The sequence below is a fragment of the Leucopleurus acutus genome, assembly GCF_964270905.1.
Source record: "Leucopleurus acutus genome assembly, chromosome: 17".
Taxonomy (NCBI): domain Eukaryota; kingdom Metazoa; phylum Chordata; class Mammalia; order Artiodactyla; family Delphinidae; genus Leucopleurus; species Leucopleurus acutus.
In genome coordinates, this window is record NC_139159.1 from 75,714,790 (window position 1) to 75,733,182 (window position 18,393).

Here is an 18,393-nt window from a genome sequence, read left to right on the forward strand (position 1 = left end):
GCTTTAAAAATATTATTTTGTCATTCTAGTCATTCGAATGTTTATGAGCTGGCACTAACCTTGAAACTTTATTTTTTCCAAAGAGACATTGAGCCAGTTTGGTTCGTGGTAAAATAATAAGTTGTAAAAATTAATTTTTTGGATGTATTGGATGTTTATTTTTAATTAGTAGTCTAGTCACACCATGATGTATTTAACATTAAAATCAATGTCAAGTACAAACTTGAGAAGAAAATATTAGTAGTATATTTCCTTTAATTTTACATTTTCTTCATAATTTTTAATTACGAGCATATTCAAAACATTTGTAGAATTGTTTTTTATAAAATGTTCTTATTTTTTGAATGTCTTAATAAACCAGGTGTTTGGGCCGTGCTAAGAGAATCCCACTTTGCATATTATCATCTAAATTTTGAGTCCTTTGAGAATTCCTTTATAAAACTATACAGTAAAATTTCTTTTATTAAACCAGCAAAGGATAAGGAATCAAATAAATGCAGTGTGGAAATGTTCTTCTTTAAACTTTCTGTAGCTTCTTCTCACCTATTTTTCTTCTTGAGAGTGAGCTGATATAAAATTTACACTGTAACTCACTAGTGTTAAAGATTGGCTCATAAGATCCTTTACCATTTTTAGAACATTTTTTGTATGCATTGTTTTATTGGATTCTTATAGCAAATCCTTTGACATAGGTATAGCTGATATTTCTGTTTCACAGTTGAGGAATTCAGAATTTAGAGAATGACTTACCTAATATTTCACTCAACCATAGTGTGCAGAGTGACTGAACTCATACCCGATTTCATTATAGTGTTCATTATAGTGCAGTGCTCTGTGTTATCTACAGGAAACTTTGAAACATCTTTAGTTCTCATTCATGGAAGGATCACACCAGTTATTTATTTATTTCAAAGATTTTTTTGGATGTGGACCATTTTTAAAGTCTTTATTGAATTTGTTACAATAGTGCCTCTGTTTTATGTTTTGGTTTTTTTGCCCCGAGGCATGTGGGATCTTAGCTCCCGACCAGGGATCAAACCCACACCCCCTGCATTGGAAGGCAAAGGCTTAACCACTGGACCGCCAGAGTCCCTACACGAGTTCTTTTTGATAGTGAATCTTTCCAATTAAAAAATGGAAGAACAAAATAATGGGAGAATTCTTTAATCACGCAACTGCAGCGATTCCCATGATTAACAAGTCATGTGATCAAGAACTGTTTTATCTAATTTCGCTTTCAAAGAGTACAGCATGAATCTCTTTCTTCTAGTTTTCTCTTTATTGGAGAGAGAAAACAACTGGGCATGGAATTTATCCCCGGCATCTTTTAGCATTTCTCTTAACAACTTAAAATTTTCCTTGCAATGTGGAACCCAGAATTAAATGCCCTGTTCTTGATAAGACTGCAAACATATGATCTCTGCTGAATTATCACTTTCCTTTGCTTGCCTGTTGTACTTACTCCTGTTTTTCTTTCTGCTTTGTTGATGGCACTCTATAAGTTGTTTTCATTGGTGTTGCTTTTTTCCTTCTACTTAAATGTTAGTCTCAAGGCTCAACTTAGCCATGATACTTAAGTCACCCAGATTGCTCCTTGACCTTAAACCCCTCTTTCCTATTAGCGTACACTTTGCCACCCCTTTGTTTAATGGTTTTCCTTTTGCTTGGAGTGTCCATTTCTTGTTCTTTGCCTTTTTCCCTAGCAAATTCCTACTTTAGGGTTCAAATCATTTATCATTTTCCCTGAAGCCTTCCACTAGTCTTTCTCTTCAGGCAAAATTTTGTTGTTCTCCTGTAATATTTTGTTTATTCTCTACTGTCTCTCCTGTCACATTGTCTTATAGTTAATTTTATTTGCCTGTCAGTTCGTTATGGGCAGGACTAAAAAAGGAGGTGGTTCTAAGTAAAACTTGGATTGGACAATACTGGTGCATCTGCTGTTCTTTGGTTTTACAAACTAGAGATATAAAATTTTATTTCACGGGGCTTCCCTGGTGGCGCAGTGGTTGAGAGTCCGCCTGCCGATGCAGGGGACACGGGTTCGTGCCCCAGTCCAGGAAGATTCCACATGCCCTGGAGCGGCTGGGCCCGTGAGCCATGGCTGCTGAGCCTGCGCGTCCAGAGCCTGTGCTCCGCGGCGGGAGAGGCCACAACAGTGAGAGGCCCGCATACCTCAAAAAAAAAAAAAAATTATTTCACAACTTCGTCATAATTCATTTTCTAATAAGAGATGCATTGGGGATGTAGTTTAAAATACGGGGAAATCTGGATATTGAGTGTCTTCCAGGCAGGAGCAAAGATGTGGTCACTCCAGGCCAGTGGGTTCCTGGGGTTTTCATCTAGCATCTTTTATTAGCTTAGCATGTTTCCTGGTATATGTAATAGGGTATCCAATAGAAAATTGGTGAATGAATGTGTTAGGTAGAACATCGCATGATGTTTTCAGTTCATTTCAGTCATGGGGGAGAGAGAGACAGATTTTGTATGTTTGCTTTTAATGGCTTATTGTCTCTGCCATATATTTTCAAGACCGAGGAGTCATCAACTTGAATTGCTTAATGGCCTATGTTTGTTAATGTAACCCATGAATTAAATGCATCTGATGTTGTGAAATTGTTTTTAGTTGCTTGGACTAAGAATTTAACGTATTACACATTTTGGTTGAGTCTGAATCAATGGTCTGTTTGATAGCTTAGTGGCATCAGTCATCAGTTGAAGATTAACTCTGTAGAGATATTACAAATATTTGTTATAAAAGAGCCTTTGTGAAAATTTACATGTTAGTACCACTTCTTTACATCTTTCCATAATACAATAAGTTTTTAGTTAAAAGTAAAACAGTAAAAATTATTTAGCCACAAACTAAAAAAATTATCACAGGAAATATAAATATTTGCATCTCAGAAGAATGGTAACTAATACAGATTCAGGAAATTGTAGAGGGAGGGAAATTAAACTGGAGTCTGACAGTGTGTACTTTACCTTGGTCAAGTCAAGTAGCTCTTTTTTTTTTTTTTTTACTAGTAATATTAAGCTGTTGTGATAAATAGGTATCCAAACTTTAAAAGCTTTAAAAAATAATAAAATCATACTTTGATTTCTATGAAATTGACCTTACCTTGGGTGATACATTCTTCCTAATAAGCAATAGTAATTTGCTCAGTGGTAATACAGTCGTCCCTCATTATCTGCAGGAGATTGGTTCCAGGACCCTCATGGATACCAAAGTCTGTAGATGCTCAAGTCCGTTTTATAAAATGGCACAATATTGCATATAACCTATTCACATGCTCCCAAATCATCTCTAGATTACTTACAATACCTAATACAAGGTAAAAGCTATGTAAATTGTTGTAAATACAGTGTAAATGCTATGTAAATAGTTGCCAGAGCATGGCAAATTCAAGTTTTGCTTTTTGGAACTTTCTGGAATTCTTTTTCCCAACTATTTTTGATCCGCAGTTGGTTGAATACACGCCTGCAGAACCCAAGCATAGGGCGGGCTGACTATATGTTTCTTTTAATCTTTGCAGAATTACAACATAAGCTTTTTTTTCTTATTACTTTTATGATCTGTTGCATTATAGAGAAGAAACATAATTCAACGTTTAAACCCTAAGGTAGACTGTCATGTAATATTCCACATTTGTCATAGGTTTTCTTATATTTTAGATTTTATTCCATCAAAAGAGTATTTGATATTGAATATTTTCCCATTTTCTGTAAGATCATATAACCGATTAGATTGTTAAATTTGATAATCTACCATGTTGATGATCTACCTTGTAAATGTAGTTAATTTGATTTTTATATTTGTGTGCATGTGAGTGAAAATAGCTTTGAAAATGTGATACATGTTTTTATTCATTAGTATAATTAAATTTTAATTAATTTTTAATGCTTCACATGTTTTGTGTTTTTCCTTTGGAGGATTGGATAGCTTTAGTCAAAGCAGCTGCTGCAGCTGCAGCCAAGAATAAAACAGGGAACAAACCTCGGACTAGCGCTAACAGCAATAAAGATAAAGAGAAAGATGAGAGAAAATGGTTTAAAGTACCTTCAAAAAAGGAAGAAACTTCAGCTTCTCTAGCCACACCAGAAGTTGAGAAGAAGGAAGATCTGCCCACATCTAGTGAAACATTTGGTACAAAATATGTTCTTACATTCATTCCCTATGGCAGTGGTAAACTCACATAGTGAATAAGTCAAATCCTTTGGCTGCCTGTAATTTGAACATGTATTGAAATTATTAGGATTTTTTTCCTAGCATAATATGATGGTTAAGTTTTTTAGCGTCTTACAGATCTGAAGATTAATGGCCTAATATGGGTGCTTGATAATGGTTACCCTCAGTATTCTTGAATAGAAATGCATTGAGAATTTGATTTGTAACTTCTACCAAGTAGGTTTTGGGATTTCTTTTGTGTGGGTTTTTTTGTTTGTTTGTTTTGTTTTCTTTAGCCTTTAAAATGTTTCTGCATGCATTTCAATATATAATACAGAAAAAGCAGTAAGTCACTCCTTTCCTAAAGCATAACTGCTTAGTAGTTTTTTTATTTCTAATATGTTGGTCTAGAGAGATTTGTGTTTTTTAAAGTTGTGTCAAGCACTAGATTGAAAAAATTAAGTGCAGATCTTTTGTATTATTTTGCTATTTTAAAAATATTCATGTGTTTTAACTTTGGATTCTAGATAAACTCTCATATATATATTCTATTAAAAGTAGGACTTCATGTAGAGAACGTTCCAAAGATGGTCTTTCCACAGCCAGAGAGCACATTATCAAACAAGAGGAAAAATAATCAAGGCAACTCATTTCAGGCAAAGAGAGCTCGACTTAACAAGATTACTGGTAAACTACAATGATTCTTTTTGGGGGGAAATGGAGGGTTTGATTTTATAGTAGTTTGTTTTTAATAAAGGAAAATGTATCTATTGGTTTAGTGAAGCTAACTGGTTAATGAGAAAGACAGTTGCTTTGTTTCTTCAAGGTCATCCCTTTCAACACCAGGGGCTTTTTCTGTTGGAAATGTGAAAAGTATCACATATTTTCTACCTACCTCACAGGGATGTTGTGAGGATCCATAGGATCAAATGTTACAAAATTCCGTAGTTTTAAAATCACCTGGGTGGCAGGAGTAGTTTCTCTAAGAATTGAATTATATGCTTTTGTCAACTTGTGGTGACATAATGTCTGAGGTTCTAAATATTACACATTCTTACGCTTGACTGGTCTCATTAAAGATGGTACCATATATGGTTGGGAAGATGAATACTGAATTAAATTCAGCTCCCAAATTTGTTATGCCCAATGTAAAAGTACTTCTATACATTTTAAAAATTTCTATTCTTATCTTCAGGTTGGTCTCTAGAATTTGGACTTATTTCTCTATGCCTTGTTGTAATTAGGAAGTAGAATACTAGAATGATGAAAAGCACTGGTAATTCTAGCCTGGTTAGTGTTTACAGAAGAAGGGGCCAGTCATACTAAGACCCACAGTTCCATTCAGCCTAATGATTCTAATCTTTAAAAGAAATTGTGAATATATTTAATTTTTCTGAGTATATGTTATAAAAGGGGAGGTAAAATATTTTAATTAATATTCAGTCATATGCTCTTATTTTAAGGACAAATGATTTTTTGTGCCTTTGGCCTAATAAAGCTATGTAAATCTTTGTTGACATTCTTTTAAATAACTTGAAAAAGCTTGGTTTCATTGTCAGACCCAAGAATAAATGTAAATTAAACATTTTGACCATTTTCTAGAGTGTAAGTCCACTGAAAGATGACTTTGCAGCTGAGGGTTCTTTAGAGCCACTGTTTTATTACAGTATTCATCTAAGTAATTATAATTGGTTTCAACAAGTGAGAGTATTTAGTCTTTCCATTGTTAATATTATTTTTGTGCCTTTCTCTGATAAAGGATATATTTGGCCCCAGGACAGGAAATATTTCAAATCAATTTACCCATCCCCATTCCACCTTTTCCTTAGAAACTATTAGCTTTGGAGAAAGCCAAAATGTTATCTTAGTGATTATTATGATGGCAACTTGAGACTTCGTTTTGACTTAGAATAATGGAACTCCGAGCTCTGTACTGTGGAATAGTACTTCTAACTGCTGTGATACCAAGATTGAAACAGCCTTATTGGGGGAGCCAAGATCAAGGAAGATGGAAGTGACACTGACGCTACAACTGCCAGTTTCCCAGCATCATGGTTTTTCCTACAATCTGGATAATCTGATTTTAGTTTCAGTCAGTATACTCTTACATGTGTCTTACTGAGAAGTTCAAGCTCACCATTTAAAGAAGTAAGAAAACAGCTCAATCCACAATGATGCAGTATTTCCGCTTGGCCTTGAAAAGACAGTAGTGGGGGGAAAACCATTTTACCATGTACCTCAAGGAAGTTCTAATACTGGTTGCTTTAGTAACACCCTGTGCCTTCTGTGGAGGGACTTTGTCTTCACTTCCTCTTGGGAATCGCAAATCAACAAGTAATAGTTTGGGCAACAGTAGAAAGGCATAAGATTTTACGAATGTGAAACTGTTATGATCTTTTCCCTTTATTTACTCAGAAGATGTATGTTAGTTTTTTTAATAGTTCATCTCTGCATCTATTTCTGATTTCATGTTACAACTATACCATGCAAAAAGATAATAGATATTTTAAGATTGTCTTTTATGATTGAAACTCCGGCTTGCCTCTGTACAGTAAATTTCATCTGTGGACCATAAAAAGAGATGAGAACTAATATGAAATAGCAATTTTGTTATGGAATTATGGTATATTTTAAATTTCTCAAGCTCACTTATATCTGTCTTTTTGTCCCTTTACTACTGAGAGGAATAGGCTGGTAACATGGCAGCATCTCAGCCTGCTCTGATGTATTACCCCCCCCGACACACACACCATTTTATTTATTTTTTAAATAGTTCTAACAGGAAATAAGTGGACCAGCAGCTGGATAAATTTAATTCATGTATTTATTCACTCTCTTTCTGTTTCTTCCTCATATATACACCCTACAGAGATTCCAAACATGATTTCTCTACAGAGAATGGAATAGGATGGCTTTCTTCAAAATTTTCAAATAAGTAGACACTGAAATTATTGTTGCATAGTATATATATGTTCTTCCAGAATCTTATTTTTCATTGTCATGTACCTTATTGATAATTATTGATAACTTTATGCATACTGATTTAGAACAAACTATTTTACAAAGATAATAAAGTTTATACTTTGGGACAAAGTTGCAAGCAAACTGTAAGCAAATTTGAGTAGATTTTAAAGTACGGGTTGTCAGAGAGTAAAAGAAGAAACAGCAGTTAGTGCATGGTCTGTTTGTAATAGTTCTAGGAGTTCCTAGACATTCAGCCAGTTTAGATATGTTTGTACAGCTTAAGGAATTTAAAAAATAATTTAAAAACCCCAGAGATTTGAATTGGCCAGTAATAAGTTATTGATAATAATATCCAGGATATTTGGTTCTTAATCTAAGCAAGAATATTGTGTTTTGGAATCGCTGGATGAAAAGTAGACCATGAATTTAACCACTTTGCTCTTTCTGTCTTCCCCATTACCAGATGCTCTGGCCTCTGTTGTGTTTATTCCTATCAGCAGTGAGAGACTAACTCTACTTTATAGCTGAAGTAGAGTATTGAGAAATTATCACTTTGTGGGTGGGACTTATAAAAATTTATATTCTACTTCTACCTGATATTTAAATAATTTCTTAAAACTGCATAACACATTCTGTTAAAATGTTCGTAGATATCTTATTTGGATGAGGACTTGTTAGTAATATATTGATAAGTAATATATTGATAATTAATACATATTTGCAAATAACAAAAATTAATTTCATTTGTATTTATTTTCCTCCAATTAATTCTTGAAGGTTGTGATCTGTTTCATCTATTGATATGATTTAAAAGTATTTCCACTACCTATATGAAAGGAAACGAAAAACGTAAAGTGTATTTAGTAGATTGAATAGCAAATATTTGTCCTCTTTGAGTACCCCTTCGAAGTAGGGCCTCTACTCAGTTCCCTACAAAAGAAGAACCTAATTTCCTAATTATTTTTCTTTTTATTTTTAGTAGTATTTAACCTCAGAAATATTAGCTAGAGAAGAAAAGCCTAGTGAATGCAGCTTTAAATGTTAAAGAAATATTCTGTGCTACATCTTTTTTAGTCATCTAAAAATGTGTTCAAAAGTTATATTATTATAGTTAGGATTGAATTTATGATTTATAAACTATTTTTGTAAAATTACTTATACATTGGGTCTTTTTTCCTCCATTTAAACCTACACTTAATACTGTGTGGGACTTGAGCAATATGAATTATGTCAAACTGCACCAAATAGCAGTTTTAATACCAATCATTGCTGTATCAAAATCATTGTTTTATTCTCAGCCTTTGCTGTTTTGAATTACAATTCTGAGTGATAGATATTCAACTTTATTATCTAATAATGGAAAGGTGCCTTTTGCCTGATTTAACACTTGGCTCTAGTACTATTTTGAGAATACAATTTTAATATTTGAATTTCCACTTAGATTACTTAACATCTTTGAGATTGTTACCTGAAAAAGTCAAGCGATGTTGCCACAGGGTAGCTCGAAGTTAGGTGGCATTTTGGGGCACCTTTTTTCTCCTATTAAATATGATGTAGACAGCGTTAATAATATAATGGTACAATTGCTGAAGTAAGTTTACTGTTATTTTGTCAGTTATTAAACATGCTTCCTTTGAGGCCAAGGTTTTGTGTGCCTGACTTTGAAATGACACAAAAATGATTTTTGGTGACTTTTTATGTGCTTGGTGGCCATAAGAAGCAGCAAATAAATATGATTCCATTGAGGGTACCTATCTGGTGCTTAGCAAAGAATCTTGACTAAGTAAATGCCTGTAATTTCTAAATTAAAGCAGAGTTTTAATGTCTTGTAAAGTTAATTATATATACTCCAGATAAAATATTCTGTCTTCTAAAATTCAGAATTAATGGTATATATTGGTGAAAACTGGAACTCCCAGTGTATTTCATTAATTGTAGAATGAGGCTATAATATTAAGTAAGTTCAAATGTTGTAGGAAGGATCTGTACTCTTTTACATTAACATAAAATGGATGCATCCATGTTTTCACCACTTTTGTAAGAAGGTAAGCTACAGCTGGGTATAGAAACAAACTTGTAAAGCTTAGGTTAAAGGATCCAGGTGAAATAAAAAATTGGAAGTATTTTTTTAACTAATAATCCAACAACAACAACAATCTTATTTTATATTCTGGTTGTTTGGAAGGATTCCTTATATCTTAATATTAATTCCATATTTTATTTCAGTTATAGACAAAGCCTAAGTATTAACAATTTAAGCCATCTTAGGTTTTGGGACATTAAACCATAGAAATTTAAATTTGTACAGAATAAATGTGTATATGTGTGATTTTTTTAAAAGGGTATTTTTAGTTAATTTTTTTATTTTAAAAACTAATTGTGTAAGCAACTCTCAAGTTCTAATTCAGCCCCTTGAGCCATTATTAAGGGTGTTTGTATTTTTGACAAGTAAATTTCTGAGAGTGTTGTATTTACTTTCTATAAAAAAGTATAGGGGATTTCAACTGCTAAAATTTTTGAGAAGTTAATTAGTGTGAAAGTCGATATTTTTTCTAATAAGCAATTTCTGTACAATTTTTCTCAAGGTTTGTTGGCATCCAAAGCTGTTGGGGTGGATGGTGCTGAAAAAAAGGAAGACAACAGTGAAACGGCTCCAATGCTGGAGCAGGTATGAAATGGTAGCATTTGATTTTTTTCAAGGTTCCCAACTGGAATGATCAAGGAGCTATAGTATCCACATAATTGAAATTGCCCTTTTGATCAGATATGGGAATAGGAAGGTAATTAATTGATGCTATATTTTTAACTCTGCCTTCTCCAAGGTATACAGATAAACTACAGACTTCATTAGTGTTTATTTTCAGTAGGCTGGCATTAAAGCCTTTGTCCCCCAACAGTTGAAGGCCTGGAGGCAGGCATCCCAGGGTATAGGCTTCCAGCTGGATCACATTTAACTAGCTTACAAAAAGACCCTTACACAAATACTTTTCATTTGTGAGTTAAAACAGGGTTTTTTGACATCTAATAAAGCTTCTTTTGTAAGAAGTTTCTTTTATATTGTAACAATTGGTGTTGTTAGACTGACTGTGTTTTATGAATTGATCAATGAGCCATACATTTTTGCTAGGATGTATATTTTAATAACTACAAAAAAAATTTTTTTAAACTATTAAGGGTCTGTCTTTAAACCACCTAATAGAGGAATTTAAAAGTGAAGGTTGCAGTTGCTAGATTTTGCCTTGGCTACCTTCAGATTCCCACAATACCTGTATATAGTGGACTGTGCATGCTTTTCCATTTTCTAAGGGCTTACCTTCTTGGGCACTGTAAGACTATAAGAACACAGTAATAGCCATAACTGGATTTCCTTGGTTCTCCTGTTTTAAAATCTGAGCCTTAATGTAGTTTTAATATACCCTTTTTGTATTATTTTAATTTTCTTTATTAGTAGCCTAATAAAGAAGACTTTAAAATGAGTACCTGTTGCTCTTCTCTATATGCGTTTTAAAAAACAGTCCAAATTTAATTGATATTGTATTGAGTTTTTCAGGGTTATTTTAGGCCTGATATGATAACAGTGCATTGTTTTGGTGCCTCCATTAATGTTGTATTGAATCAGTGATCTTTTAAATTGATTAATATGTCAGCGAATCATACCTTCTGATTTTCTGTGGTCATCAAACGGTTAAGTCTTTGCCGTTATTGTCAGTATATCAACCAAATTTTAAGTGACTTTTTTACTGTGTATTACTATATTCAACGTCCCAGATATAACAATATTTTGTATTTTCACCACTGTTTATGGTATTCTCAGAATGCAATAAATCAGGGACTTGGGTAATAAAATGTTTCTGGAAAATTCATTACAATGTCAATCTTTTATTATGCACAATCCTGCTGAGATGAATGTGATTGTGAAAATTATTTATTATATGTGAAAGTTAGTGTAGAGGGCAGTGCCCATTTCAGAGAGAAGTACAACATTTTGAAACTGAGCTTAAAAAACAAAGAAAAAAAATTGAGTAACTCGGCCGTTTTTATTTACATAATTAAAAAAATTTTGAGAGTCCTTCCCAGTTTTGTAACAAAGAGACCAATGATAATTAATGAAAACTTTGTAAATTATTTTATATTTTTAAGGAACAGGATGCTGTTCCCCCCCTTTTTTTCATTCAGGTTGATTTCAATGTGAAATGTTTTGTAACCATACTCTTAATTTTTGTGCTAAGTGTTTGCCCTTCTTCAAAGTTAAAAAGCCGAGTTATAAAATTCTTAATTACATCTCAGTATCAACAATAGACTTGAAGGAGAGAGATTGTCACTAACCTCTGTTGCCCTAATGAGTAAAATAATGCCACTCATGACGTAGATTTATAACAGGCCTAAGGCCAAAACTTACTGTCCTGAGGGATTTATTTATTTACATTAAAAAAAAACTCAAACTCTGTGGTCTTGAACCCCAGTTCTCAGATTATTAATTACAGATTATTTAATTGTATTAGGGAATTGTCATGTTATATTTACTTTTGGATAAAACCTGCATTAGATGCATAATTCAGTAAGTTTTAAAAAATGTTAATTTGTCCTTGTTTAGCAGTTAAGCACCTTATCCAGATATTAATTTAAGTATTAAAATCTTGTTTTATAACTTTGTAACTTGAGAGTAATGGATGCTGTAGTGATGTCTCTCACATATGTGAAGATGAACAATAAAATTGTTTATTTACAAGTAATGGCTCTAATTACTTTTCTGGCAACACCTTTTATGATAAGCTTAGGAATCCTTTCTGCATATGGAGTTTTTTTTTTTCAAATGATTAATCTGCACTTATACACATGTGTAATGAGTAAATTCAAGAATAGAAATGACCACTCAATGAATGAGACACTTGACACCAGCCCTTTATGTGGTATGTCCAACATGCCATCTGTAGCACAAAGGTGCCATACTTAATACCAAATATTCACTTTTTTTCCACCAAAATTTGAGCGCTTTATAAATATTTTTAGTGGGAACAGAAAGCTGTTTGGTCCCCAGACAATGATCTTCCATATTCCAGAGAACTGCAGACTGCAGACCTGATGGTCATCCCTCACAAAAGATATGGAAGTAAAAAGGTATCTTGGGGACAAGCATGTTGTTCATAGAGCTAGTAGTTTGGTTCTTTATAAAAACCTATTCTAGTATAGGTTTTTTTTTAAAAAGTGTATCTCATACTTTGCTCTCAGATAACATATATCAAAAAGAGATACAGTATAGGCATTCCAACACCGTAGATTGCAAATCCATCTAATGTGGCTGTTCTCTGATGTCTTAGGACACATTCACATATAGTTTTACATATGTAGGACATTTTACTGCCAAATGAATGAAGATATTCTTTATGAAAGAACTGACAAAGTTCTAATTTTTTTTTAAAAGTATCAGTTGGCAGGAAGAAGGTAAAAACTCTCATCTAAGAATGCGACGTATTTTGTTTTTAAATCCAATGTTTTTAACTTACACTTGGTTTTACTCCTTGTTTTTTTTTTTTTTTGTTCTTGTTGTTGTTGCTTGTTTTGTATTGTTTTTTAGTCTTTTAACTCTGTATTGCTGGTGGCTTTGATTTCATGATGCATTATGCTTATGAAACTCTAGCTTTCAGCATTAAAATGAGTTAAAGATAATGTTTCGTTAATTTGATCATTGTTTTCCTCTTGAGATCTTTCTTTAAAGGGAAATTGTCTACTTAAACCTCTGCATTGAACTCGATAAAGGAAATTATTTTATAAAAAAAATCTGAAAGTCAGAAGCTTAAATGTATTCCTCCAATGCTCTAAAACTTGAAAATGCTGTTTATTTACCTAATTATTATCAATGTCATTGGTAATTATGGTGTCAAAAGAGGTATATTTTAACTCAATACGGAACATATTTGTCCAGTAAGATAACATTTTATTTCTGAGAATATTATAAATAATACATTTTAAAAAACCTAAATTTAGACTACAAGTTGACAGCATCCCTTTAAAGACAGCCTATTCAACTTTTAGTTAATAATTTGTGGGGTTCTTTTTGGTTTTTCATTTGTAATAGAAATGTTATATGTTGCTTAACAATGTTTTTGGATACTAAAGATGCTTAACAGTCAAAATAGAAAACAACAAAAATGAAGAAACCAAAATAAAAATATCAATTTTTTATTATTTATTCAGGCGATTTCACCTAAACCTCAAAGTCAGAAAAAAAATGAAGCTGACATTAGCAGTTCTGCCAACACTCAGAAACCTGCACTGTTATCCTCAACTTTGTCTTCAGGGAAGGCTCGCAGCAAGAAATGCAAACATGAATCTGGAGATTCTTCTGGGTGTATAAAACCCCCTAAATCACCACTTTCCCCAGAATTAATACAAGTCGAGGATTTGACGCTTGTATCTCAGCTTTCTTCTTCAATGATAAATAAAACTAGTGAGCACAGATTTTTAAAAAATAGTTACTTATCCTATAAGATACATTAAAAACAGTTTGGTTGTAGTTATATTGTATTTTTATGAAGTTGCATTTTAAAAATTCAAACTTAAGTGGATATGATAGGGAAGACTTGAAACTATTTTAGGGGCAAAACCCATTTACATTTCTGACTGATGTATTGTACAGAGGTACAGTGAGTATACTGCTGGTTAAGAAACCTTAGCATTTAATAACCAAATTCCACTGTAGTTTGACTCTCCTCAACTAATAATCCAAGCACAATGAGAGGCCTGATTCATTACAAAAAAACAGAACAAAACCATTATGAGATACAAAAAGACCCATAGTGGATGTTTTCCTGAACTCCTAAGACTATTCTTATGGATAGATTTAGTTACTGTCCCCAGTTGTCTGTACCCTCTTCGGCAATACATTTTATTCAGTTCTTATTGTAGGATTTAGAGTGCAAACTTCAGTTTAATCTTACTGATGAAAGAAGAAGATTGCTTCCTTGATCTTATATTTAAAGATTTTACTGTTTCAATACCACTAATTTTTCAAGAGTTAACTTGGTCTTTTTTAAATAGCCTATTGACATGGGTTTGGATATATATAAGACAAGATTTGTGTTGACTGTGTGTTTCTCATGTTTTAGTATTCTAAGTTAGAGACATATAAAAAATAATTACCTGAAAAGTCACCGGGTAAAAGATAATTTTGCTGTTTATACAGTGAATGAATTAGTAACCTGATTATTAAATGAATATGACACATTTCCTCATGAACTTCTCCATATCATATCTTCCACAACAATTAAAAATGGTGACATTGAGAAGACGTCTATCAATCAAATATATTAACTTCCTCTTGCATTCCATTGCTATATTCTTTTTGCCAAACCATGTTTTTCAATTTTTGATCAGGTTTTGGTACTTCTTTGTTTTGTTTTGGTTCTTTTTAATAAATGAGTAGAAATGATGGAAACAGAAAAACTCAACTGTTTCTTTATAAGCTTCATTTCATTATGGCATTTATCATGAAATAATATCATTAGTAGTCACTACAATGTCACATGACATTGATACGTATTTTATTTTGCAATTGTTTTGTATTTTGGTATTATGACCAGTGTTACAGCAATTGAATTTTATTCTTTTTTTTTTTCAATTATCACCATGTCTTTTCCATTTTGACTTTTGTAAAATTATTTTTAAATACCCAAAGCATCAACCTTTTTAAACTACTCATTTCCTCCTGCTAAATTAACATGCATATATTGGCTTATGTAGTCCTGCCTGTTCTAAATCATCAAACATATTTACATGCCGTGTAGAAAGAAGAAAATGAAAGGTTAAAAAAAAAAATTTCCAAACTTCTGTTAATACATAGCTAGAAGATGCTCAAATGGCTCACCAAGTTAGTTTTTTAAAACAAAATAAAAAACACACGAGGGCAAGAACAGTGTCATATTCTTTAAAAATCCTCGGGTTTTGCCCATAATGAGTCCTTAAAGTTGTTTGTGTTCAATTTTTTTTAATGAATCAGGCCCAAATATATGTTTATAAAAATCCATTTGCGGGAATGAGGGTGGGATAAAATTACTTACATTAGTTTTACTTTGGCAAGTAAAGCACTAACTCTACAATGCATGTCAGATTTTTGTCACCTATGCCCCTGCCTTTTTTTTTCTTAGAGTTTCTAGATTTGTAATGTAGCAAAAGGGACATACATATATATATATATATATGTATTTTTTTAATCTTTGGCTATACAGAGATTATTTTCCCAAAGGAAAAATGGCAACTAACAAGGATCTGCAATTAGAGAATTAACTGTAGTCTGTTACTTGGGAAACTACCTGAAATTAATGTTCCATGTTATTTTCTTTTGGTTCTAGTAGGCTTTAGATTTTAGAAGTTTTGATTAACCCTTGTGAATGGGGGCAGTTTTTGCCTTTGATTACTTTTGGAACATGCCGTTCCTTGTGGATACCTTACAACATCAGAGGGCAGAATTTGAATCATTTTTCCCATTTTTCTCCTTAAGTATTATAAGATGATCCTGGCATGTATCTGCTTCGTGAACATTGAAGATCTTTTTCTAGGTCCTCCACAGCCTGTGAACCCCCCTAGACCTTTCAAGCATAGTGAGCGGAGAAGAAGATCTCAGCGTTTAGCCACCTTGCCCATGCCTGATGATTCTGTAGAAAAGGTTTCTCCTCCCTCTCCAGCCACTGATGGGAAAGTATTCTCCATCAGTTCTCAAAATCAGCAAGAGTCTTCAGTACCAGAGGGTAATGTATATTGCTTTTCTATAGAACCAAACATAAAAGAAGACAAAACACTGAGATAAAGATTATTAAAATATTAAGAAATTTCTGCTTTTTCCTTAACAGCTTTTGGACTTATAAGCACTTCATTTAATTCTACAAGTATTTATTTAGTGCCTTCTTTATTTCCAGGCACTGTTTAATTTATATAACATTTTAATCCACATGGATATTAACCGAGACAGTGTATTTATATTAACATATTACATTCTTTATTTTGTGTAGTGCCTGATGTTGCACATTTGTCACTTGAGAAACTGGGACCCTGTCTCCCTCTTGACTTAAGTCGTGGTTCGGAAGTTACAGCACCGCTAGCCCCAGATCCCTCTTACCATAATGAATGCCCCAGGGCAGAAAAGGAAGATACACAGATGCTTACAAATCTTTCTTCCAAAGCAGTAACTGATGGAAGAGGAGCTCCAACAGCATCAGGTAAAAAAGATTCATTTTACAAGTTAGCTAGGCTTGCATTTATACAGTAAAAACAGTTTGATGTATAATTACATTATTTTAATATGTAGTTCCTCTTTATAAGTACTTCTCCATAATATCTGTGGAAGATAGGGTTTCTCAGTCTGTTTAACGTCCTTTTGTGTGACCATTTACTATCATATTCTCTGGATATACTTCTTATTTTGTCACTTTAATCTACTTCCTTCTCCCTACTTCTTTCTTATATCCTGTTTCCGCTAAATAGGAATTATTAGAGCTAAATATAATTACAGAAGTTTCTTGGTTTTGAAGCCAGAAAATAACTTAATGGGCTCAATACTTAGGTTTAAGGATTTAATAGAATTTAATATTTAAGAAACACTTAGCTTAAATTAATTTATATACCTGTATCTTACATATAATCCCATATTTTGGAGCAGAATCTCCAAAATTTAAATGTAATTTGTTGTAATGTTATTTTGGGAGTCTAATGTGTAAAATCAGCCCTACTCAGTAAGACATTTTTTGATGATTTTATGACACTTATTGTAATCTGAAATCGTGCGGAGGTATTTTATCAAGTTGATGTTTTAATCTAACAGAATATTAGATTTATATTTATTTATATTTCCCTTATATGGTTACATTGTTTTACTTGGAAGTTTTATAGAATTTTAACCTCAACCAAAGAGCCCCTAGAGTAAAAGAAAAAAAAAGGCAAATACTAATTTCAAATGCTTTTCCAGTAAATTACTAATTTGGAATTATCAGTAGATGGATAAATAAGGTGAATTGAGTCAGTTCAGAAGTAGGGAAAAACATAAAACTGTTTTTTGATTAGCAGCCAGAGAGTATTGGGATAATCGATTTTAGTAGTATCTTCTCTGAAACCACTTTATCAAATCCTTGGGTGAAGTATAAAATAGAGCTCTTTTCTGGTGGTGGTGTATATTAAAATAAAATGACTGAAGTAACTTAAGAAGCATACTTCTTATATTACTGCTGTTACCTTCTTGTTCCTTCTTTCAAAGTGAAAGTGTAACTAATATTAAACATACAGTGTTCTACAATTCCATTAATCAATAAAAGATTGAAGTTATTTTGTACATGATAGTGTTTCCATATCTTGTTTTAAAAAAATCAGAGCCCAAATTTGAAGATTTGTAGGCTTTGAAACATTTCTTGTCATTTCCCAAAACTGATCCATTGTCTTTGGACAATTTCTAAGCCCCTTCTATCTGTAGGGTGATTAATTTTTCTTTTCCCAGTTTTCACAAGATTTCTGAATTACCTTTAACCCTTTGAGATACTTTTCCTGGTGAAGTTCTTATGAGTCCTTTAACAATCTGGAATTTGTTGCTGTACTGAATATATGAAAAATATGTTCAAGTTAAAATGATATATATTGGGCTTCCCTGGTGGTGCAGTGGTTGAGAGTCCGCCTGCCGATGCGGGGGACGCGGGTTTGTGCCCCGGTCCAGGAGGATCCCACATGCCGCGGAGCGGCTGGGCCCGTGAACCATGGCCGCTGAGCCTGCATGTCCGGAGACTGTGCTCCGCGACGGGAGAGGCCACAGCAGTGAGAGGCCCGCATACCGCAAAAAAAAAAAAAAGATATATTCATTGGGGAATTTATTTTTATTTATTTATTTTTTTAAATGATAAAGTCATTAGTTTTTAAAATGTGTGTGTATATATATATATATATATTTTTTTTTTAATGTATTTTTTGTTGTGTTGGGTCTTTGTTTCTGTGCGAGGGCTTTCTCTAGTTGCGGTGAGCGGGGGCCACTCTTCATTGCGGTGTGCGGGCCTCTCACTATCATGGCCTCTCGTTGCAGAGCACAGACTCCAGACGCGCAGGCTCAGTAGTTGTGGCTCACGGGCCCAGTTGCTCTATGGCATGTGGGATCTTCCCAGACCAGGACTCGAACCCATGTCCCCTGCATTGGCAGGCAGATTCTCAACCACTGGGCCACCAAGGAAGCCCCCAATGTGTATATTTTTAATTTATGTATTTATTTATTTTTGGCTGCTTCGGGTCTTCCTTGC

The 18,393-nt window shown here is 33.2% G+C and overlaps 1 protein-coding gene across 17 annotated transcripts in view; it reads left to right on the plus strand.

The window, feature by feature from the left end:
- PHF20L1 (PHD finger protein 20 like 1) overlaps positions 1-18,393 on the plus strand; it is a 79,327-nt gene that overhangs the window by 23,435 nt on the left and 37,499 nt on the right. For 9 of the 17 annotated variants that reach the window (XM_082858807.1, XM_082858818.1, XM_082858821.1 and 6 more), the window contains 6 exons: positions 3,931-4,144; positions 4,724-4,852; positions 9,715-9,797; positions 13,325-13,577; positions 15,685-15,873; positions 16,135-16,341. In XM_082858807.1, coding sequence (XP_082714933.1) covers positions 3,931-4,144; positions 4,724-4,852; positions 9,715-9,797; positions 13,325-13,577; positions 15,685-15,873; positions 16,135-16,341 — 1,075 coding nt within the window. Of the gene's footprint in view, positions 1-3,930; positions 4,145-4,723; positions 4,853-9,714; positions 10,080-13,324; positions 13,578-15,684; positions 15,874-16,134; positions 16,342-18,393 lie in introns of those variants that run through there. The other 8 variants (XM_082858819.1, XM_082858820.1, XM_082858823.1 and 5 more) reach the window with 3 other exon arrangements.